Source organism: Camelus ferus, chromosome 25 (genome assembly GCF_009834535.1).
Source record: "Camelus ferus isolate YT-003-E chromosome 25, BCGSAC_Cfer_1.0, whole genome shotgun sequence".
Classification (NCBI taxonomy): Eukaryota; Metazoa; Chordata; class Mammalia; order Artiodactyla; family Camelidae; genus Camelus; species Camelus ferus.
The window spans coordinates 37,886,872-37,912,279 of NC_045720.1; the positions used below are offsets into that span (position 1 = coordinate 37,886,872).

Below are 25,408 nucleotides of genomic sequence, written 5' to 3' on the forward strand. Positions count from 1 at the left end.
TCCATGGGAACACATCCATTGTTTTTTTTCTTCTCTTTTCTTTTTTCTTTTACTTCTTTAGTTGTTACTTTTTATAAATTTTGGGGTTTTTTTAATCTTTTAACATTTTTCTTTTAAAATATTTTATTTTTTAAATTTGTCTCAATTTCATTTTAATTTCTCTTAGTTTCTTATCCACTACAGTCTGTTCTCAAATCTTTTTTCTTCAATTTTTTTAAATTTCTCTCAATTTGACTTTTATTTCTCTTTGTTTTGTTCTTTTATTGATTATACTGTTTTCAATTTTAAGCTTTTGAAAATTTGTCAACTTGATTTTTATTTTTCTTCAATTTGTTGTTGTTATTGATTATACTGTTTTCAAGTCTTTTTTTCTTCTTTTAAATTTCTCCTTTTAGTTTTATTTCTGCATCTGCTGTAGATAAATAAATAAATAAATAAATAACCCCTTTCAGAACCATACTACATAAAATACTCCATAAGCCATAGTGCCAGAGAGATATAAGCAAAATGAAGAAGCAGAGGAACCACTCACAATTAAAAGAACAAAAGAAAGAATGATCAATGAAATAGACCTTGATAGTCCACTAGATCATGACTTCAAAAAGACAGTGATCAAAGTACTGAAGGAACTAAAAGAGATTGTGTTTAGAAATATAAAGTATGTCAAAAAGGAAATTGAAAGTATAAACAGGAGCCAATTAAAACTGGAACTCATTTGCTGAGAGAAGAGCTGATCTAAAGGCTGTAAAAAGAGGCTAGATAATGCAGAGGAACGAGTAAGTGACTTAAAAGACAGGACAACAGAAATCACCCAACCAGAAGAACTGAGAGGAAAACAAATAAAATCTGATGAAAACAATATAAGGGACCTATGGGATAATACAAAGCGTGCCAATCTACGCATAATAGTGGTCCCAGAAGGAGAAGAGCAAAGGGGAGTGAAAAGGTATTTGAAGAAATCATGACTGAAAACTTCCCAAACCTATAGAAGAAATCAGATTCCAAGTACAGAAAGCACAGAGGGTCCCAAACAAGAAGAACCCAAACAGACCCACACCAAGACATATTATAATCAGGATTGATTGCCAGGGTTAAGGATAAAAAAAATGATTCTAAAGGCAGCAAGAGGAAATCAAACAGTTAGTTACAAGGGAATTCCCATAAGGCTTTTGGCTGATTTCTCTACACAAACACTACAGGCCAGAAGGGAGTGGCAAGACATATTCAAAGTCCTGAATGAAAAAAAGATATAACCTAAGATACTTTATCCAGCAAGGCTATCCTTTAGGATAGAAGAAGAGATAAAGAACTTCACAGACAAGCAAAACCTAAAGGATTTAGCAATCATAAACCTATGCTAAAAGAAATACTGGAAAGTCTACTCTAAATAGAAAAGCAGCAGGATACTACAGAAAGGAGAAAACCACAACTGGAAAGGCAATACCATGAATTACTACAGAATAAACACGAAATTGTAAAAGAAGACATCTAAATCATTAAAGGTGGGAGAAGGGAGCAAGAAACTAGAGGTTTTTTCTTTTTCTTTTTTTTTTTTCTTCTCACTAGGATGGGTTTGACCATATGTTAATATCTTTTTTAAGAAATGTATATAGTAATGGGTTAATATACCTACAAAACAGGGTAACCACAAGCCGAAAACTTACAATAGGGTCACAAACACTAAAAAGAAACAAAGATAATACAAAGGAAAATTATCAAACCACAGAAAGAAAAAGAAAGGAACAAACAGAAATACTAAATCAACTGCAAAATAAGTTCAAAGCGGCAATAAACACACATCTATCAATAATTGCTATAAATGTTAATGGACTAAATGCTCCAATCAAAAGACACAGAGTGGTAGACTGGACAATACAGTAAGAACCTACAATATGTTGCATAGAAGAGACCCACTTTAGGGAGAAGGACACACATACATAGAGAGTGAGAGAATGGAAAAAGATATTCCATGCAAATGGAAATGACAAGAAAGCAGGTGTAGCAGTACTGACTTCAGATAAAATAGACTTTAAAACAAAGGCCATAAAGAAAGATAAACGACATTTTATAATGATTAAAGGAGCAGTAAAAGATGATGATATTACACTCATTAACATATATGTACCCAATATATAGGAGCACCAAAATACATAAAGCAAATACTAACAGATATAAAGGAACAAACTGATGGGAATACAATCATTGTAGGAGACTTTAACACCCCATTAACATCACTGGACAGACCTTCCAGACAGAAAATTAATAAGGCAGCAGAGAAATTAAGTGATACAATAGAATAATTAGATTTGGTTGATATTTTCAGAACATTACATCCCCCAAAAATAGAATATACATTCCTTTCAAGTTCACGTGGAACATTTTCTAGGCTAGACCATTTACCTGGGCACAAAAGAAGCCTCAACAAATTTAAGAAGATAGAAATTATTTCAAGTGTCTTTTGTGACCACAATGCCATAAAACTAGAAATCAACTGCAGAAAAACAAAGGAGAAAAGAAATGACAGCATGGAGAGTAAATAACATGTTACTAAAAAACCAGTGGGTCAATGATGAAATTAAAGAAGAAACTAAAAAATACCTTGAGACAAACAACAATGAAAACACAAGCACACGGAATCAATGGGATGCAGCAAATACAGTGCTAAGAGGGAAGTTTATAAAAAAAACAGGCCTTCCTCAAAAAGGAACAATCTCAAATAAACAATCTAACCTATCAGCTAAAAGAATTAGAAAAAAAAAAGAGCAAAGAAAAAAGTCAGCAGAAGGAAGAAAATAATAAACATACGGGAGAAAATAAATAAAATAGGGATTTAAAAAAACAGAAAAAATCAATCAAACCAAGAGCTGGATTTTGAAAGAGTTAAGCCAAATTGACAAACCTGTGGCCAATCTCATGAGAAAGAGAAAAGAGAGAGCACAAACAAAATAAGAAAGGAAAATGGAGAAATTACAACCAATATCACAGAAATACAAAATATGATATGAGACTACTATGAACAACTATATGGAAACAAAATGGATAACCTAGAAGAAATGAACAAGTTTCTGGAAACATACTGTCCACCAAGACTGAATCAAGAAGAAACTGACCACTTGAACAAACTAATCACTTGGAATCGAAATAGCAATAAAAAACCTCCCTACAAACAAAAGTCCAGGACCGGATGGCTTCACTGGGGAATTCTGCCAAATGTACAAAGAACTCTTACCTGCCTTTCTCAGACTCTCAAAAGACTGGAAAGGAGGGAATACTCCCAAACTCACTGTATGAAGCCACCATCGCCCTGATATCAAAACCGGACAAAGACACTACCAAAAAAGAAAACTACAAACCAATACCACTGATGAACATAGATGCAAAAATCCTCAACAAAATATTAGCAAACAGAATCCAACAGCACATAAAAAAAGACCATACACCATGATCAAGTAGGGTTCATCCCAGCAACACAAGAATGGTTCCACATACCCAAATCAATGTAATACACTACATCAACAAGACAAAGGACAAAAAGACACGTGATCATCTCAATAGATTCAGAAAAAGCATTTGATGAAATTCAACATCCATTTATGATAAAAACCCTCACCAAAGTGGGTATAGAGGGAACATATCTCAATATAATAAAAGCTAGTTGTGACAAACCCACAGCCAGCATAGTACTCAATGGTGAAAAACTGAAAGCCTCCCCACTAAATTCTAAGACAAGACAAGGCTGTCCACTCTCACCACTTCTATTCAGCATAGTCTTGGAAGTCCTAGCCACAGCAATCAGGCAAGAGAGAGAAATAAAAGGGATCCAAATTGGAAAAGAAGAGGTAAAAGCATCACTATATGCAGACAACATGATAGTATTTACACAGAACCCTAAAAGCTTCACACAAAAACTACTAGAACTGATCAAAGAATTCAGCAAGGCAGCAGGATACAAGATTAATGTACAAAAACCAGTTGTATTTCTTTACATTAATGATGAATCAACAGGAAAAAAAAGTGCAGAAACAATCCCTTTTAAAATAGCACCCAAAGTAATACAATACCTAGGAATAAATCTAACCAAGGAGGTAAAAGACTTACACATGGAGCACTACAAAACACTGGTGAAGGAAATTAAAGACGACTTTAAAAAATGGAAAGATATCCCATGCTCCTGGATTGGAAGAATCAATATTGTGAAGATGGTCATACTGCCCAAGGCAATCTACAGATTTAAGGCAATCCTTATCAAATTACCCAGGACATATTTCACAGAAGTAGAACAAATTAAAATAAAATGTATATGGAATCACAAAAGACTCAGGATTGCCAAAGCATTACTGAAGAAAAAGAAAGAGGCTGGAGGAATAACTCTCTCAGACTTCAAACTATATACTATAGAGCTACAATAATCAAAACAGCATGGTGTTGGTAGAAAAACAGACATATGGACCAATGGAACAGAACAGAGAGCCCAGAAATAAACCCACAAACTTTTGGTCAATTAATCTTCAACAAAGGAGGCAAAAACATACAATAAAATAAAGACAGTCTCTTCAGCAAATGGTGTTGGGAAAACTGGACAACAGCATGTAAATTAGTGAAGCTAGAACACTCCCTTACACCATACACAAAAATAAACTCAAATGGCTTAAAGACTTAAACATAAGGCAAGACACTATAAACCTCTTAGAAGAAAACATAGGCAAAACATTATCCAACATAAATCTCAAAAATGTTCTTCTAGGGCAGTCTACCCCAAGCAATAGAAATAAAAGAAAAAAAAATGGGACCTAATTAAACTTGTAAGCTTTTGCACAACAAAGGAAACCATAAGCAAAACAAAAGGACAACCTATGCAATGGGAGAAAATATTTACAAAAGATGAAACTGACAATGGCTTGATTTCCAGAATATATAAATAGCTCATATAACTTAATAAGAAAATACAAACATCCCAATCCAAAAATGGGCAGAAGACCTAAAACAAACAATCCTCTAATGAAGACATAGAAATGACCAATAGGCACATGAAAAAACGCTCAGTATCACTAATTATCAGAGAAAGGCAAATCAAAACTACAATGAGGTATCAAATCACACCAGTCCGAATGGCCATCATTCAAAAGTCCACACATGATAAATGCTGGAGAGGGTGTGGAGAAAAGGGAACCCCTGTACACTGTTGGTGGGAATGCAGTTTGGTGCAGCCATTTTGGAAGACACTATGGAGATTCCTCAAAACACTAAAAAGAGATTTACCATATGACCCAGGAATCCCGCTCCTGGGCATATATCCAGAAGGAACCCTAATTCAAAAAGACATCTGCACTCCAGTGTTCACAGCAGCACTGTTTACAATAGTCAAGACATGGGAACAACCTAAATGTCCATTGAAAGATGACTGTATAAAGAAGAAGTGGTATATTTATAAAATGGAATACTACTCGGCCATAAAAATGATAACATAATGCCATTTGCAGCAACATGGATGTCCCTGGAGAATGTCATTCTAAGTGAAGTAAGCCAGAAAGAGAAAGAAAAATACCGTATGATATCACTCATACATGGAATCTAAAAAAAAGCCAAATGAACTTACATATAAAAGAGAAACATACTCACATAGAATATAGACTTGTGGTTGCCAGGGGGTAGGGAGGTGGGAAGGGATAAAGTGGGGTTCAAGATTTGCAGATACTGACAGGTATGTATAAAATACATTAAAAAAGATTATACTGTATAGCACAGGGAAATATACTTAAGATCTTATAGTAGCTCATGGTGAGAAAGAGTATGAAGATGAATATATGTATATTCATGCATGACTGAAAAATTGTGCTGTACACCACAAATTGACACATTATAAACTGACTATAACTCAATAAAAATAATTTTCAAAAGAAAGGCTATTGATATAAATGCAAATGACTGCAAAAAGGAACTAGAACCTAGAAAGAGGAGCCAATTAAAATAACAAAAATTTATTTTCTAAGATGAAAACCAAGCTGAAGGCATTAATAGCAGACTAAATAATGTATAATAATGAATAAGTAATCTGAAAGATATAATATTTGAAATCACCCAATCAGAACAGCAGATATAAACATATGAAATAAAATGAAAGCAATATATGAGACCTACAGGATAATACAAAGCATGCCAAGCTACACATAATAGGGATCCCAGGAGGAGAAGAAAGAGAAAAGGATATTCAAAATGTATATGAAGAAATTATGGCTGAAAACTTCCCAAACCCAAAGAAAAAGATATCAGGTATAAGAAGCACAGAGGGACCCAAACAAGATGACCCTAAACAGACCCACACCAAGACATGTTATAATTAAGACGGCAAAAGATAAAGGTAAATAGAAGATTTTAAAGTCAGCAAGAATAAAAATAAAGAGTTATTTATAAGGAAACTCCAATAAGATCATCAGCTGGTTTCACTACAGAAATATTGCAGGCCACAAGGGGGTGGCAAGAAGAATTCAAAGTCCTGAAAAAGAAAAACCTGCAATCTGGATACTCTACCAAGCAAGATTATCATTTAGAATAGAAGGAGAGAGAAAGAATTCCTCAGACAAACAAAAAGTAAAAGAATACAGAAATACTAAACCTATCCTATAAGAAACATTAAAAGGTCTTTTCTAAATAGAAAAGAAGCAAGAATCTACAGAAAAGAGGAAATCACAACTGGAAATGTGATAACAGCAATGAACAGGAAGAGAGTAAATACAGAGATGTAAAAAAGGACATCAAAATCATAAAATGTGGGGGAGTTGAGTAAGAAAACATAACTTTTTTTTTTTTAGAATGTATTTGAGCCTGCTTGATGACCAGTCCTAAGCAAATAAACATAGTAATGGGTCAACATACTTCAAAAACAGGGTAAACACAAATCAAACACATAAAATTGAGTCACAAAAACCAAAAAGAAAATAAGCATAATGCAAAAAAAAAAAATCATCAAACTCTAAAAGGTAAAACAATAAGAAAAAGAAAGGAACAAAGAAGAAATACAAAATCAACTGGAAAAAAAAAAGTTTAAAATGGCAATAAATACATATGTATCAATAATTACCTTAAATATCAATGGACAATCAAAAGACAGCGTGGCAGACTGGATAACAGAACAAGAGCCTACAATATGCTGCCTCAAGACCCACTGAAAGTGAGGCGATGAAAAAAGATATTTTATTCAAATGGAAATGACAAGAGATCAGGGATAACAATACTCGTATCAGACAAAACAGACCTTAAAACAAAGGCCATAAAGAAAGATAAAAAAGGACACTACATAATGATAAAAGAATCAATACAAGTAGAGGATATTACACTCATTAACACATATGCATCCACTATAGGAGCACCTAAGTACAGAAAACAAATACAGACATAAAAGGAGAAATTGATGGGAATACACTAATAGTAGGAGACTTTAATGCCCCACTAACATCAATGGAAAGATCTTCCAGACAGAAAATCAGCAAGGCAAAAGAGATCCTAAATGATGCAATAGAACAGTTAGACTTAATTGTTATTTTCAGGTCATTACATCCAAAAAAAAATTCTTTTCAAGTGCACGTGAAACATTCTCTAGGACAGACCACAAACTAACACACAAAACAAGCCTCAAGAAATTTAAGAGGACAGAAATTATTTCAAGCATGTATTCTAACCAAAATGGTATGAAACTAGAAATCAACCACTGAAAGAGAAATGAGAAAAAATGAAGACTTCATAGAGACTAAATAAAGACTGCATGCTACTAAGAAACCAACAGGTCAATAATGAAATCAAAGAAGACATTTTAAAATACCTAGAGACAAATGATAATGAAAACACAATCACACAAAATATACAGGATGCAGCAAAAGCAGTCTTAGAGGGAAGTTCATAGCAATACAGGCCTTCCTCAAAAAATAAGAAAAATCTCAACTAAACAACCTAATCTGCCACCTAAAAGAATTAGAAAAAGAACAAACAAAACCTAAAGTCAGCAGAAGGAAAGAGATCATAAAGATCAGAGAGGAAATAAATGAAACAAAGATTTGAAAAATAATAGAAAAAAATCAATCAAATCAAGAGCTGGTTTTTTGAAACAGTAAACAAAATTGACAAACCTCTGGGGTCACCAAGAAGAAAAGAGAGAGGAAACAAATAAACCAAATAATAAATGAAAGAGGAGAATTAACAACTGATATCACAGATACACAAAAAATGGAAGAGAATACTATGACCAATTACGTGTCAATAAATTGGACAATGTAAAAGAAATGTACAAGTTTCCAGAAACATACAGGCCACCAAAACTGAATCAAGAAGAAATAGACAATTTGAACAGACCAATCAGGAGACTGAAGAGGAGGAAACACTCCCAAACTCATTCTATGAAGCCACCATCACCCTGACACCAAAACCAAAGACATTATCAAAAAAGAAAATTACAGGCTCATATCTTCGAAGAATACAGATACACAAATTTTCAACAAAATATTAGCAAATAAATCCAACAACACATACAAAAGATCATACACCATGATCAAGTTAGATTCATCCCAGGATCACAAGAATGGTTCAACAAATGCAAATCAATCAGTGTGATATACCACATATACAAAAGAAAGGGCAAAAACCACATAGTCATCTCAATAGATGCAGAAAAAGCATTTGATAAAGTTCAACAGCCATCCATGATAAAAAACTCTTATACCAAACTGGGTATAGAGAAAACATCTCTCAACATAATAAAAGCTATTTACGACAAACCCAGAGTTAACACAATACTCAACACTAAGAAACTGAAAGCCTTCCTGCTAAAAACTATAACAAGACAAGGATGCTCACTCTCACCACTTCTATTCAGCATAGTATTGGAAGTCCCAGCCACAGCAATCAGGCAAGATAAAGAAAGAGAAGAGATTCAAACTGGAAGGGAAGTGGTAAAAGTATCACTATATGCAGATGACATTATACTATATAGAGAGAACCCTAAAGACTCTACACAAAACCTATTAGAACTGATAAACAAATCTAGCAAGGTAGCAGGATACAAGATTAACTCACAGAAACCTGTTACATTTCTTTACAATAACAACAAAATATCAGAAAATATCAGAATATCAGAAATAACAGAAAAAGGAAAGTAAAAAAAAAAATCCCTTTTAAAATTACATCAAAAAATACTTAGGAACAAACCTGACCAAGGGGCAAAAGACTTATATTCTGAGAACTATAAAACATTCATAAGGAAATTAAACATGATTTAAATAAATACAAAGGTATCCCATGCTCTCGGATTGGAAGAACTAACATTTTCTTAATAGCCAATCTACAGATGTAATGCGATCCCTATCAAATTACTCATGACATTTTTCACAGAACTACAACAAATAATCCTAAAATTTATAAGGAACCACAAAAGACCCAGAATTTCTAAAGCAATTCTGAAGAAAATGAACAAAGCTGGAGGCATAACCCGTCCAGACTTCAAGCAATACTACAAAGCTACAATAATCAAAACAATGTGGTATTGGCACAAAAACTGACATATGGCTCAATGGTACAGAATAGAGAGCCCAGAAATAAACCCACAGGCCTATGGTCAATTAATCTTTGACAAAGGAGGCAAGAATATACAATGGAGAAAAAACAAGTCTCTTCAACAAGTGGTGATGGGAAACCTGGACAACCTCATGTAAATCAATGAAGTTAGAACACATCTTCATACCATATACAAAATAAACTCATGGCTTAAGGACTTTAGGACATGACACCATAAAACTCCTAGAAGAAAACACAGGGAAAACATTTTCTGACAAAAATCATAGCAATGTTCTCTAGGGCAGTCTCCCTAGGCAATAGAAATAAAAGCAAAAATAAACCAATGAGACCTAATCAAACTTATAAGCTTCTGCACAGCAAAGGAAACCATAAACAAAATGAAAAGACAACCTAAGAATGACAGTAAATATTTGGAAATGATGCAACTGACAAGGGCTTATTTCCATAATATACAAACAGCTCATCAACTCAATAACAAAAAAAGCAAACAACTCAGTCCAAAAGATGAGCAGGAGACATAAACAGACATTTCTGCAAAGAAGACATACAGATGGCCATGAAAAAATGCTCAATATTGCTAATTATCAGAGAAATGCAAATCAAAACTACAATGAGATATCTCACCTCACACCAGTCAGAATGGCCATCACTAAAATGTCTCCAAACAATAAATGCTGCAGAGGATGTGGAGAAAAAGGAACCCCCCTACACTGTTGGTGGGAGTGTAATTTGGTGCAGACACTATGGAAATAAGTATGGAGATTACTAAAAGAACTGAAAATAGACTTACTACATGATCCAGCAATCCCACTCCTGGGCATATATCTGAAGAAAACTCTACTTTAAAAAGGTAACATGCACCCCAATGTTCATAACAGCACTATTTACAATAGCCAAGACATGGAAGCAACCTAAGTGTCCCTCAACAGATAACAGTATAAAAAAGACATATATATAATGGACTACTACTCAGCCATAAAAAATAATGAAATACTGCCATTTGCAACAACACAGATGGACCTACAGATGATCATCCTCAGTGAAGTAAGTCACACAGAAAGACAAATATTGTATGATATCACTTATATGTGGAATCTAAAAAATGACACAAATGTGATTATTTACAAAACAGAAACAGACTCACAGACATAGAAAACAAATTTGCGGTTACCAAAGGGGAAAGGGGGTGGGGAGGGATAAATTAGGAGTTAGGGATTAATGATATAAGCTAATATAATATAAAACAGATAATAACAAGGCCCTAATGTATAGCAAAAGAACTACATTTAACATCTTCTAATAACTTACAATGAAAAAGAATATGAAAAAGAATATATATATATAAAAAATACTGAATCACTATGCCGTATACCAGAAATTAACACAATATTGTCAATTAACTAAACTTCAATTTTTAAAAAAGGTGTAGAGTGCCAGCCAAGCTTTCCTTCGTTGGGTTGCTTAATGGCTAACTAGACTACAACACGCGTCTGTCAGATCTAGATTCTGCCTGTAATCCCTCCCTGTGTAAAAGAAATCAGATTTCAAGAAAAAGACTCTTTGTACCCTAAATTTGTCAAGAAACTTTTGTCAAGAATATAGTTCCATTATGTACTTATACCACAGCAGCAGAATAAATTCAATGCACTCTGATTTGGTATTCTGTGGAACAAAATTTGGAGCAGAATAAAGGAATGAAAAGATACTGCTTTTGATGGCTTTTAATTGGACTTTGTGCAGGCGTCATTTAAACTGTAGTTCCTTTGACAAAATGATTTTTCCTTCTGGTTTCTCCTAGTTCTCTGCCTCTACAGATTATCATTCTCAGTGCACATATTTCAAATGGCAGAGCCATCCACCAAGAGCCCCAGAGTAGAAATAAGTCTGTCAATGTATGCTTCCAGATAACCATCTTAGTAGCAGCTAATGCCACAGCTACTACGAAATTCAACATGGAAAGCCTAGACTTTGTTGCCACACAGACTCAGGTTCAAGTCTCAGATCTATTATCTTATTAACTCTAAGACATAATGAATGCAAAGCACTTGCCTCAATGCCTAGTACATAGTAGATACTCAATAAATAGAAGCTGTTATTACATTAAAATTAACTTAAAGCACAAAAGGGAAAGCCAGATCTCAAACAGCTCCTCACTTCAAAGGCATGAATTCCATCTTCCTGTCAAATGCAAATATCTCTGTCATTTCTAATGAGTATCTGGAGCCATGAACTTGCCTAAAACTCTTATTAGTAAAAGAAACTGACATTTTACAAGTCATTGTCTTGGGTTTCAACTCTCTCTTTCATTATTATTCTTCACGAAGTGATCTAAAGGTAACATTAATAAATAGAAACTATAGATTTCTGGTCTTACCATTTTTGTCTGCTCTCCTCAGTATCTGGAAAAGAAAAAGGAAGTATTTTATCACCACTTTTGTAAGTACTGCAGTGAACATTACTCACACATAATTCATCCATTACTAAATTAAAAAATCCCAATTTAAAACAAATACTTCTCAATTGAAATCCTTCCTTGTAATAGTCAAAAATTAAAAACTCAAATGTCCATAAACAAGCAAATGAACAAAAAAACCATGGTTTATCTACATAGTGAATTACTACAAGCATTAAAAAGGAATGAGTTCTTGATGCATGCAGTAACTTGGATGGATCTCCAAGTAATTATGCTGAGTAAAAAATCTAGATACAAATGAAGATGTATCATTCCATTTATGTAAAATTCTAGAAAATGCAAATAGAAACTGAAAGCAGGTTAAGGTTGTGTAATAAGCCGGGCAAGGTGGGCTGGAGGGCGTGAGGAATCTGTTCAGGGGGATAGACATTTATTTTCTTGATTATGATAAAAGATTCATAGATGTCTAAATATGCAAAAACTCATTAACGTTTCACTTTAAATATGTGCTATTTAGGTTAAGTCAATTATGTAATAAAACAGAATAAACAGAAACAAAAACACTAAATTGCGGATAAATAGGAGCTCATGTAGCTATATTGTATGTTACTTTACTTCTATGAGTTAATTATATTATCTGGGACTATTGTAACTTGTCTTTGATGGATGTCAACCACCTGACCATCCAGTATCCAGTATTGGAAAGACTTCCAATTTTCTTTTGAAAAACCAATCTTTCCTCCACTCTTGGCCAACATGCTCCAGGGTCAGGCAGAGCACTCAAGCCTAGTAAACAGGGTTGCACCCCTCTGGCCACAGTGACTACTCAGGCTTCAGCACAACAAGGCCAATGAAGCCATGGTTTTGCTTCAGTTGTGGAGAGGCACGCTTTCTTTTCTGTTGACTTTGAATCTAGGAAGATACAGGCAAGGAGCCTTTATGTAATTGTTTGTGTCATGGGCTGAACTGTGTTGCCACAAAACAAATGCTGAAGTCCTAATCCTTAGTAACTGTGAATGTGATCTTGTTTGGAAATAAGATCTTCGTTGTAATGAAACTAAGATGAGATCTTACTGGACTGGCCCTAAATCCAATGACTGGGTGACTTTATAAGAAGAGCAATTCAGAGATGCAGAGACACAGAGAAGAAAGCTATGTGATGAGACAGGCAGATATTGAACTAATACAGCTGCAAACCGAAGAATGTCAAAGGCGGGTGGCCACCACTAGAAGTTAGGAGACAGGCGTGGGACAGATCGCCCCCAGAACCTTCAAAGGGAGTATGCTCCAATCCATGCCTTGATTTCACCCCTCTAGGGGTGAGAAACAGAGAAAATAAATTTTGTTGTTTAAACCACACCCTTTGCCTAGCGCTCTATTATGGAAGCCCTAGGAAGTTAATATAATACACAACCTGGAAATAACCAACACTCAAGAAAGGAGTGTCCAGAGACTGAGAGAAAAAATCTGGACAATATAATACACAGCTATGTTATACACACTACCCAAGAAAATGTCCCTTTATCATATTGCAAAGACAAGCTTTCATCAAGTGAAAAGGGCACTTAAGGATCGTTTTTCCCGAGTAGTTGACAGTTATGGTTAAGTAACAAGAGCTACTCTCCTATTTAGATTACCACTTCTTAGCGGCCAGCTTGAAATACGAGCAATACTTCTTATCACCAAAGGTTTCCGTTTTACTGCCTTCCGCTAGAGAAACATGACCCTCCTTTCCTTCTGCTGATTTCATGGAGATGAAGTATGGATAAATCTAATCATTATTACAATGTTTCTATCATAAAATACTAATTTTATTACTAAAAATCATCTCTCCCCTGAAAAATTTCCAGCAGCAGATAGGTATGTATCTCCCTGACTTGAGTGCATAGAAGTTGGTGCCCTTTTTTTGAACCAAATTTATTTAATATTGCAGGAAGACTGCTTTCAATAGTCAGAGCTTCTATGTTTAGAACTAAATGAGACCAAGATTCTTTTTCATAGTACAAAAGGAATTTCTAGTCGGAATTTTGGGACTCCACCTCTCCATCATAACCAGCTTCTTCCTGTCCTCCTCTGAAACTTGAAGCCACAGAGTCAGGGAGACACAAAACAGATTATTCCTTACCTTTGATATACTCCAAGATTCTGTTTCGAGCTCTATTGTGGCCTTATGAGTTTGAAGTGATTAGAATAGGAATAACCAGACACCAGATACTTTGACCTAGGACTTCTATAATTTCATTTCATAAAGAACAATCTTAAACAGCATTCAGCCTCGTATAGGAAAAATTAAGATAGTCGCTCCTATCATTAAGACAGTTCTTTGTAATTGAATATGAGCAGAAGTGTCCCTGCTGCGAATTTTGCCTCTGAGCCCTCAGACTAATAAAAAATGTACTCCCTATGAGAAATGAGTTCATTATGTCATGCTAACATAGTAATCTGAGCCAGCTAATCTTACTGGCTGCCATCACAAGATAGTAAATAGATTTACGTATCACAGTCAGACTTAAAGCTTAAATGCAGGTGATGCTGTGTTTTTGCAACAATTTAAGGATCATCAAATAGCCTCCTTTACCCTGAAAGGTATTCTTTAATGACTTGACTGAAATTCTTCACTTTTCACTATATGTTATTAAAGGCAGGCGTTAAAATGCAAACGTTATCTTGGAGGCATAAAATACAATCACCATTCACTAAACTAATATTTAATATTTGCTTGGTGCCTCCTCTCATGATCCAGGTTAAAATTAGATAATGAGATGAGCTATCAGTCACTTTAGTGGACTCCTGAGACCCTGGGAAACAGGGCAGGGAGTAGGGACTCATTCAGAACATGCAGTACCACCCAGAAGGGGAGACCTAGAAGGTGAGTCATCGTGTGCGGGCCTGGGCATCTAGCAGGCGGTTTTGCTACAAGAAGATTAGTCACCACGAGGAAGGATGCAGGTAAGTGGGCACTGAGATGCATGAAGAAAAAGTAATCAGTACATACATTTTTCTCTTCTCAGTTTTGCCTAGTGCAGGCTGTGCAGGAAAATACATTTATCATGTCACAGTAAAACTAAGTTTTCTTTATTTCTGCTGGTTCCTGAAACTAGTAGAGTGACATTTGTCTTGCCTATTAAAGTAGACGATGGGTTAATTTCCAGTCTTCCAGCTGGACAATCTCAAATAGTCAATTATGTGTGTTCATTAATCTCATTCAAATCAACAACTGTGCACTAGGCAAGATGCGAGATGTAACTGTAACAGAATTCAGACACAGAACCACTGCACCTGGAAAAACTGTTTCTGCCCTGACAGCCCTCTTCTGATCGCACCTTTCACATAGATGAGTTTATACAAGGCATCAGAATTAAGCATCTTTGCAAGGAAAAACGACTTGTTTTCACCAAGTCTGACCATCCCGGCACTGTGCCTTTTGTTCTGGGTGTTCATGGATGTGAATGCTGCTTGGAAGAAGGGAGGGAAGGCAGACAGAAAAGTCATCTTGCTCCTTCACAGCCTTCAAGGCCCCCCATTCCACCTCACCACTTTCCTTCCAGTTAAAAATCAGCGGAGAACTTTTTGGGAGAAGACAGGGGCATCAAATAGGTGAAATGGCAACTCACTTCATCTGGGAATCATCTTGCTTTCGGGAAGGAGCCAAAGGTTTGTCTTTCTTCCTTGGCACAGTAGTAGAGTTGATTAATATAATGACTCAAAAAGAGGGCGCACGTGCTATATGAACTGGTATTCTAAATGAGAGTTTATTCTCTGTTATCTGGCATGCGGCAGCCTTAGAAAAGACAGCATATGGATGTAAAAAGGGAAATAACTGTCACCCACCAGGTCCTTCCGTGCTGCTGCACACTGGAACCAGTTCAGCCTCATCCAGTGGCTGGCGGTTGTGTTCTGTGCAAATGCACTGCACTGACCTCTACACAGGCACGCCTGGTAACAGTGCAACAGAGGAGAACAAACCTGACTCTATATTAGATCCTTTAGTTTTAACCACTGCGCCCTGTTTTCTAGGCTTAGACTTGCCAGCTCTGCACCTTTTGTAAAACAATGTTGCCTTTGGCCTGAAATAGACAGGAGAGCCTATTCTCAGGGCTCTGACCTTTAAGGATGTTCACACTTGTGCACAGAGATGGCAAGTTGCGAAATAGAGAATAACCATTGTTTTGTTGGAGGTTTACAGCAACACCATGGCCTGACCCACTTGGATGGCTGCAAGAACAAAGAATTCCTGCAGCAAGAAGTTTGCACCAACCAACCACACCCCCTCCCGTGTTTTTTTTGTATAAAAGGAGCCTGAATTCTGACTGAGGGAAGGTGGTTCTCCAAGACATTAGTCTGCCATCCTCGGTCTGCCGGCTTTCCAAATAAAGTCACTATTCCTTGCCCCAACACCTTGTCTCCCGATTTACTGGCCTGTTGTCCAGTGAGAAAAACGAGTCTGGACTTGGCAACATCAGTACTAGGTTTTCTAAGCTCCTCAGTAGATACTCAGGAGTATTTATGATGAACTGATACTTAATTCTGACATTTTTTAGGAAGAAAATCATACATATTAGATTTATAAAGAAATAGACCCTGTAATTAGTTTGTGAGTTTGGCTACCGCTATTTATGCATTCAACAAGGAACACTGATGTAACAATCACAGTTCAGATTTACATACCACATACCCTTTTTTTCCCCTCAGTTTTCTGTCATGTCATTATCACTGAATTGGGAGATAAGGAAAATGAAGCAAAAGCCAGCAATTGGCGTAAATCTCTGATCTTCTGACCTATGGCTAGTTTCTAACTAGCTGGACACATCCACTCATGTCATTAACAGTATTCTCAGAAGCAGTTTAAATCATTTCTTAGAGGAGTGATTATTCCAAGGGCACTGGTATATAAAGACTGAAAATCAAAGTTTTCCTCAGACTTGGAAATTCGTTTCTGTGATGCAGAAGCCTCTGATCAATTTCATTTCTGTTCCTCTTTGGAAAAGGGAACCTACTTATTATATCCTGAATAAGATTCAAAAAGCAATCTCTTAGCCGTGCTACTAGAATATGTTAAAACTAATCAAATAAAATTATGTATATTTCATTTTATTTTTGCTAAAAGCAGTACGATCCAGATGTAAGTAATTCAAAAACCTGTAAGTAACAAATCCTTTTTTCATATCATATATTTCACCAGAGTGCTAGATTTTTCACAAAATATATCAAAGAGAAGTGTAAACAAAATCTTATCTAGTCAAGATAAAATCCAGGCGCAGTTTTTGTGGACTCTTACCATTTTCCTGGCAGCCAAGCATGTCAACACCTCTCATGTTAAATTTATATTTTTATTTTTAAATTCTAGAAAAAACTATAAGAGGACAAGGCTGCCCTAGTCATCAGGTACACATTCCTTCAGAACAGGGGCCTGGTTTTATTTATTTATTGAACTTGGGAACAATCATTCATGTATGTATAATGATAAATGAGATTTTAATTTCCTCTTTTTTCTTCTTTTTGAAAAACATTTTGAGCACTTAGGTGTTTGTGTCAGGGAGGATGACTTTCCATTCACATAGCTCAATCAGTTCATCTCCACAGTATCACCAGGATTTATACACCGCTTTTAAACAGTCATAGAGAAGGTACGTGGCCAAGATGAGCAGGAAGTAGAGCAGGAAGACCCTACACTCACCTCTATCCACAGACACCAAAGCTAACAACCATTTGCAGAGCAACTATTGATGAGAGACTGGAATCTAACAGAAAATATTTTATGCAGTGAAGATAAAAAGAAGGAACTATACATCAAGAAAACAAAAAGACAACCTACTTAAAGAGAAAATAAAATCTGCAAATGATATGACCAATAAGGGATCAATAGCCAACATACATAAACAGCTCATACAGCTCAATATCACAAACAACCCGACTGAAAAATGGGCAGAAGAACTGAACAGACATTTTTCCAAAGAAGAAATGCAGATGGCCGAAAGATACATGAAACGATGCTCAGCACTGTTAATCGTCAAAGAAATCAAATCAAAACCACAATGAGATATTACCTCACACCTGTTAGAATGGCTATCATCAAAAAGAACACAGATAAATGCTGGTGACGTTGTGGAGAAAAGGGAATCCTCACACACTGCTGGTGGAAATGTAAATTGGTGTAGCCACCATGGAAAACAGTATGGAGGTTTCTCAAAAAAATAAAAATAGAACTACCATATGACCCAGCAATTCCACTCCTGTATATAGCTGAAAAAAACAAAAGCACTAATTTGAAAAGATACATGTACCCCAATATTTATGGCAGCATTATTTACAATTGCCTAGATGTGGAAGCAACTTAAGTGTCCATCAGCAGACGAATGGATAAAGATGTGGCATATACATATATATTCAATGGAATATTACTCAGCCATTAAAAAGAATAAAATTTTGCCATTTGCAGCAATATGAATGGACTTGGAAGGCATCGTGCTAAGTGAAATAAGTCAGACAGAGAAAGACAAATACTGTATGATACTTACAGGTGGAATCTAAAAAAATACAACAAACTAGTGAATATAACAAAAAAAGAAGCAGACTCACAGATACAGAGAACAAACTAGTGGTTACCAGCGGGGGCGGAGTGGAAGGCAATATTAGGATGCAGGCATGGGAGGTACAAAGCATTGGATGTAAGATAGGCTCGAGGATGTATTATTATACAACACAGGGCATGGAGCCAATATTTTACAATAACTATACATGGAAAGTAACCTTCCAAAATTATATTAAAAATTAAAAAAGAAGGAACCACAGCAAGACATGTAAGAGGGGCAGAGACACAGTATAATCAAGACTCATATCCCCAGGGTGGATGACCCACAAATAGGAAAACAATTACAACTGCAGAGGTTGTCCCCAAAGAGTGGGGGGTCTGAGCCCCACCTCAGGCTCTACAGCCTTGGATTCTGCACCTGGATGGCAAGTGCCCAAAACATCTGGCTTTGAAGGCCAGTGGGGTGTCCCTTTAGCAGAGTCAGAGGACTGGAGAAAATACAGACTCCACACTTAAAGGGCACATGCCAAATCTCACACACTCCGGGACCCATGAGAGAAGCAGTAATTTGAAAGAAGCCTGGGTCAGACTCACCTGCTGATCTTGGACAGCCTCTGGGAGAGTCAAGAGGCAACTGGAGCTCACCCTGGGGACACAGACGGAGGCGGCAGCAAGGATACAAGTGCTGACAAGAGGCGTTTTGGAATCCTCTCTCCAGCTTATTGGCCCCAGGACCCAGACCTGCCCCCAACCTGTGGGCACCAGTACTGGGATGCCTCAGGCCAAGCAAAGCAACTAGCCATGAGGGGACACAGCCCCAGCCAGCAGCAGGCCAGCTGCCTTAAGACCCCCTGAGCCTACAGCTGCCCCAGGACATGGCCCTGTGCAGTAAAGGACCCAGGACCCATCCCCATGCACCAGCATGGTGGCACTTGCCCCAGGACCTCCAGGGCTCAGCAGCCAGCAACTCTGGGACCCAGCTTTACCAACCAGCTGGCCAGCAAAAGCTCCAAGACCAACCCCACACATTAGTGACAGGCACCAGCCCAAGGGCCCCCTGGGCTCCAGCTCTGCCGCCCAGTGCACAGAAACCAGCCCCAGGACGACTGCAGCCCAAAGGCTGCTGTGTCAGGACCAATCCTATGCACCAGAAGGTGGGCACCAGCCCCAGGACACCCTGGGCCTTGGCCCTGCCCGCCAGCAGGCCAACACGAGGAAGATAGAAGTAAAACTGTCACTGTTTGCAGATGACATGATACTATAAATAGAAAATCCTAAATACGCCACCAAAAAATTCATCAGTGAATTTAGTAAAGTTCCAGGATACAAAATTAGTATACAGAAATCTGCTACATTTCTATACACTGACAATGAACTATCAAAAAGAAATTAAGAAAACAACACCATTTACAGTGACATCAAAAAGAATAAAATACCTGGGAATAAATCTAAGGAGATAAAAAAACTGTACTCAAAAAACTACAAAATATTGATGAAAGAAATTAAAGATGATATAAACAGATGGAATGATATATCATGTATATGGATTGAAAGAATAATGTTAAAATGACCATACTATCCAAGGCAATCTACAGATTCAATGCAATCCCTATCAAAATACCAATGGCGCTCTTCACAGAACTAGAACAAATAATTCTAAAATTTGTATGGCAACACAAAAGACCATGAATAGCCAGAACAATCTTGAGAAAGAACAAAACTGGAGGTATCATGCTTCCTAATTTCAAACTATACTACAAAGTCACAGTAATCACAACAGTAAGGTTCTGGCACAAAAAAAGACATATATACCAATAAAGCAGGACAGAGTCCAGAAATGAACCCACGCTCACATGGTCACTTGATCTATGACAAAGGAGGCAAGAATATATAAACAGGAAGTCTCCTCAATAAATGATGATGGGAAAACTGGACAGCTACATGCAAAAGAATCAAACTTGACTACTCTCTCAGACGATGCACAAAAATAAATTAAAAATGGATTAAAGGCTTAAATATAAGACCCGAAACTATAAAACTTCTAGAAGACAACATAGACAGTATGCTCTTTGACATCATGCTCAGTAATATTTTTTTTAATATGCCCCCTCAGTCAAGGGAAACAAAAGCAAAAGTAAACAAATGGGACTACAAACTTAGAAGCATTTTGCACTGTTTCAACAAAACGAAAAGGCGATCTACAGAATGGGAGAAGATATTCGCAAATGACGTATCTGATAAGGGGTTAATATCCAAGATATACAAGGAAGTTGTACAGCTCAACCTCAAAAAATACAAAGACCCAATTAAAACTTGGGCAGAGGATCTGAATACACATTTTTTCAAGAAAGACATACAGATGACCAACAGCACATGAAAAGATACTCCACATCGCTAATCATAAGGAGAATCCAAATCAAAACCACAATGAGATAGCACCTCACACCTGTCAAAATGGCTATTATCAAAAGAGACACCAGTGCAAGTGTTGGGGAGGATGTAGGGGAAAAGGGAACCCTCATTTACTGTTGGTAGGAACGTATATTGGTGCAGCCACTAAGGAAAACAGTATAAAGATTCCTCAAAAAGATAAAAATAGAACTATCATATGATCCAGCAATTCCACTCCTGAGTATTTATCTGAAGAAAATGAAAACACTAATTAGAAAAGATATATGCTCCCCTATGTTCATCACAGTGTCATTTACAACAGCCAACATAAGGAAGCACCCTCGTGCCCACCAATAGGTGAATGGATAAAGTGATGTGTATATACATGTATGTATATATATATGTGATAGACTATCACTCAGCCATTTTAGATGAAATCTGTGTTGTAGGTCAATTATACTTCAAAAACAAACAAATTCATAGAAAAAGAGATCAGATTTGTGGTTACCAGGGACAGAGGGTAGGAGAGAGGCGATTGGATGAAGCAGTCGAAAGGTACAAACTTCCAGTTGTAAGATACATAAGTACCAGGGATATAATGTACAGCATGATAAATACAATCAACACCACTGTATTTTATATGTGAAAGCTGTTAAGAGAGTAAATCTGAGTCTTCATCACAGTGAAAAAAATTTTTCTATTTCTTTAATTTTGCATCTTTATTAGATGATGGATGCTCACTGAACTTTTGCAGTAATCATTTCATGACATATGTAAGTGAAATCATGCTGTACACTTTAAATTTATATAGTGCTGTATGTCATTTATATCTCAATAAAACTTGAAGAAAAGTAAATAAATTTTACTTTTATTTTTCCAGAAAAATAAAAAGTCATAGGGAAGCACTTGATAGTCTTGGGGGACAGAGTGAAGATCAGGTCAGAATGAAAGGAGATCCCTCCTCTTGCTCTCTTTGAATCAACTTCATGGCTGTTTAAGCCACTGATCTTAAAACTGACATGATTTTCAGGGTCCCTGAGTCTCTATCTCTGAGAAATTTCCTTCTCTGGTGTGCTGTGTGCCCCCCTCTCCTAGCTCAGTTCCTTGGAGCTTTTTCGCCCTGAATGGCAAGACTTAAAAGGAATAATACCAGCCAGTTTAACCATTAGCATCAATAACATCATCTGATTGATCCAAACTAAGCAGAGATGAGTGCTCATGAATAATAAGGTATTACAATCCTACTGAGTGGAAGGAATGGGAATCCCATTTGTGGTTTTGCTGGGAAGATGGTCCACCCAGAATGCTGATATCCGCAGTTGCAACTACATGGTGATCAGGGGAGGAGACTGCCAGGAAACACAGTTGAGGCTTACCTGCATCTTCTGCCTTACACCAGGTTTAGTTATTGATGGGGTTTCTCTCTCAATTAAAAAATGCCAGCTGATCCATTCAAATTAAACTTGGGAGGGCCCCTTGCCCTCCTCCCTTATATTCACGCTCTCTGCTTCACTATTACCATACTAACAATACGATTTCCTCAGATTTTCATCTCTCTACAAATAAGTGTATTTGGCCCCTGGCCCCCGCACCTCGATTTTAATAAAAAATAATAATTCAGAGAAGGTTAGAGGCAAAAGCACAAATCACTCTTCAATGCCCTTTGCCCATTTTTTTCTCATGCCAGAGTTGTCCCCACTGAGCCAGAAACCACCTCGGGGGACAGCATGAATGTTGTAACTGAGGGGCTGAGAAGAGCTGGGAGCCCCACAGGCAACTGAGGGATAGGAAAATCACAAAACCTAAAGGCAGAGGAAAACAGCTGAGCAAAAGGGTGAGAAATACAGAGAACAGCAGGAAGCGACAGTAAAGCAAAACTGAAAAACAAGTAAGAAATAAGATTGCTATAGAGATAGAAACCACAGCGTGACAGCAGAAAAAACAGCAGAGAAAGGAAAAGAAAGAACCAAAATGATTATCAGTATCAGAGAAATGGACGAAGGGAATCAATACCAAAGCCAAGAAGAGGACCAAAAGAACAGCTAAACGCTAGCGCTGATGAGGATAATGACAGTAATTACAGCGAGGAGAGGTACAAAGGGCAGTAACAGGGAAGAAACATGGAAAAATAGGAGATGGTGGTGAAAAAAGAAATCATTATGAAAGAGATCTTGGCCACCACTGGTGGAAAGAAAAACAAATGTGTTTTCAAACTGATTGTTTTCCCCGAGGAAGCTGGAGAAGGAAGGCGGGGAATTACAATCTCTGCAGACTCCCCTGGTCACCTCAGAGTAGCGACGAGGTGGGGGCTGCAAAAAGGGCACATTAGAGATAAGTTGGGACAATGTCGCCCCCCCAGCCCATCCCCCGCAGCGCCTTAGCCCCGTTTAAAACTCCCTATTCACCTGCATGGAGACTGTTGCATTTATAAGCCTAGTGTCTATCGAAATCCATGCTGCTAGGAATTTGAACTTTTGGAATTTATTAAGGGTTGCTAAGCCCCAGGTTGCAGGTCTGGGGCAGCCCTCTTTACAAGTGAAGTGGCGGTCATTTCGCTGGCATTTGCCAGGGTGCTTTTCCGGGGAGAGAGGAGAGCGAGGCAGAAGGTAGTTCTCTCCGGTATTCTGGGGGGCAAACCCCGCGCTGACTGGCACCCGGGCGGGCACCCCTCATCCCGGGGAAGAGTAAGGACACGGGGGGTGGGGGTACCGACCTAACTCCTTCACCCCGTACTTACGTCGAGGAAGATGGACATGCCCTTGGACAGCCGCAGCGCGGAGCTGAGCTCTTCCGAGGAGTTGTTGGAAGACGGCGACGTCTCCCGAGAGTCCTCCATCCTCAGGAGCCCGCACGGCCGCGGGGGGGGGGGGAGGGGAGCGGCGCCCGGCTGCCTCGCTGCCGCGGGCGGGCGGGGGTGCGGCCGCACTGCCGTCTCCCGCGCCGCCAGCCGCCGGGCTCGGACGCGGAGTGGGCGCTCGCTCCCCGGCGAGCCTCCCTCGCGCCTCTCCCCGGCTCGCGCTGCGCCCCGCCCTCCGCGCTCCCGCCCTCCGCGCTCGCACGCGCTCCGACTCGCGCCTCCCCCGTCCGCGAGCGGCGGTGCCCGCATCCCTCTCACGTAGCAACGCGCCGCTCCCCTCGTGAGGGAGCGCACTCTGACCCCCACACACACGCTGGATACAGTCCCGAGGCTTCTGCTCGCTCCACAGCGGTCCCACAGGCCGCAGGAAACGGGGTGGCCCCGACAGAGGTGGACGGACGGAAGCCTGTCTATGCTGAGAAACAAGAGCACAAAGTAAGGACGCCCCCCAGCTCACCCCTGGGTGGAAACCATATGGCTTAGAACGATTCCAAGAGATTTTTCCAACTTTTGTTCAAGCGCACCTGTCTTCCCCACCCTCCCCAAGGACCGGTAGGGTTAAATGGACAACCCCAGCCAACGAGAGACTGGATTAGTGTGGGGATTAAATCACTCATATTTGGAATCTTACAGACCCGGGTTCAAAACCTGCCCTGGTTAATTCGTCATCTTGTGATCTAGCAAGTTGCTAAGTCGTTTAGCCTTGGTTTTCCGCATTGGTAAAATGGTCACAATGGTGGTGCTTGCCTCAAAGGGTTCTGGGGCTTAAACATGGTAGTGCCATGGACAAAGGTATGGACTCTGCATACAGTGAGCATCAAAAAAAAAAAGTTCTCTATGGGGAAAAGATTGTCAGGTAATAAATAGTCAAGCAAGTTTTCCAAAGTCAAGTCACAATAAAGGGTGTGTGAGAATTTAAATGAGGGCAGTTGCTCAACATTTGAGGGCTGCAAGAATGGTGATCTCACCTTTCATCAGGAGACACATCCACTGATGTTTGTTGGACGTCTAAAACGTGCAAGGCACATGCCAGTTGCTATGTGGGTTACAAAGCTGAACGATCCTCGAGCAAGATGAGCCAAAGAGAAGAGTATGTTTCCCAAACAAGACTCTTCCTGGGAGAACTGATGAGGTGGATCCAGATCTCCGTTTTGTGACCTCCAGGAAAAAAGAACCTGTTCTTTCTGTGACAGGTGCACAAACAACCGTAATACAGGACAAAAATGTGAGTTCCTTAAGGCATATAAAAAGTGCAATGGGTTTCTTAGGACGAACAGTTTATAACCTGGCTTGTGGGACCAAGAAAGTCTCAATAAAAGAGGTGGTATTTGAAAGGGAACTTAAAAACTGGTAGATATTCCATAGTTGATAGAAATAGAAGGAAAAGATATTCCAAGTGGAGGGAACAGCATGAGTAAAGGCGTGGCACTCAGGAAAGTACATGAAAGTCTGTAATTAGTCTACTGGAATCATTGGGCAGGACTGGGGTGAGGTCAGTAAATCACCTTGGACACAAAATGTAAGGAGGAGTTACCCTGCACTTGCATGATCCTGAGAGTGACTGCCTTCTTAAGTTTCGCACCCTAGGTATCTCATTCACCTAACCCAAGTCCCAATTCAGCTCTGTGTATCAGTGTTTGCAAGAAATGGATTC

At 38.3% G+C, this 25,408-nt stretch overlaps 1 protein-coding gene across 3 annotated transcripts in view; it reads right to left on the reverse strand.

Moving 5' to 3' along the window:
- The window catches only part of NECAB1 (N-terminal EF-hand calcium binding protein 1), a 234,802-nt gene extending 210,396 nt beyond the window's left edge, over positions 1-24,406 (reverse strand). For 2 of the 3 annotated variants that reach the window (XM_032467632.1, XM_032467631.1), the window contains exons 1-2: positions 23,635-24,406; positions 11,936-11,960 (exon numbers count right to left, since the gene is read on the reverse strand). In XM_032467632.1, the coding sequence (XP_032323523.1) occupies positions 11,936-11,960; positions 23,635-24,003 (394 nt within the window). In that variant the 5' untranslated portion in view covers positions 24,004-24,406. Of the gene's footprint in view, positions 1-11,935; positions 11,961-15,805; positions 15,866-23,634 lie in introns of those variants that run through there. The other variant, XM_032467633.1, reaches the window with a different exon arrangement.
- Between the last annotated feature and the right edge of the window lie 1,002 nt (positions 24,407-25,408).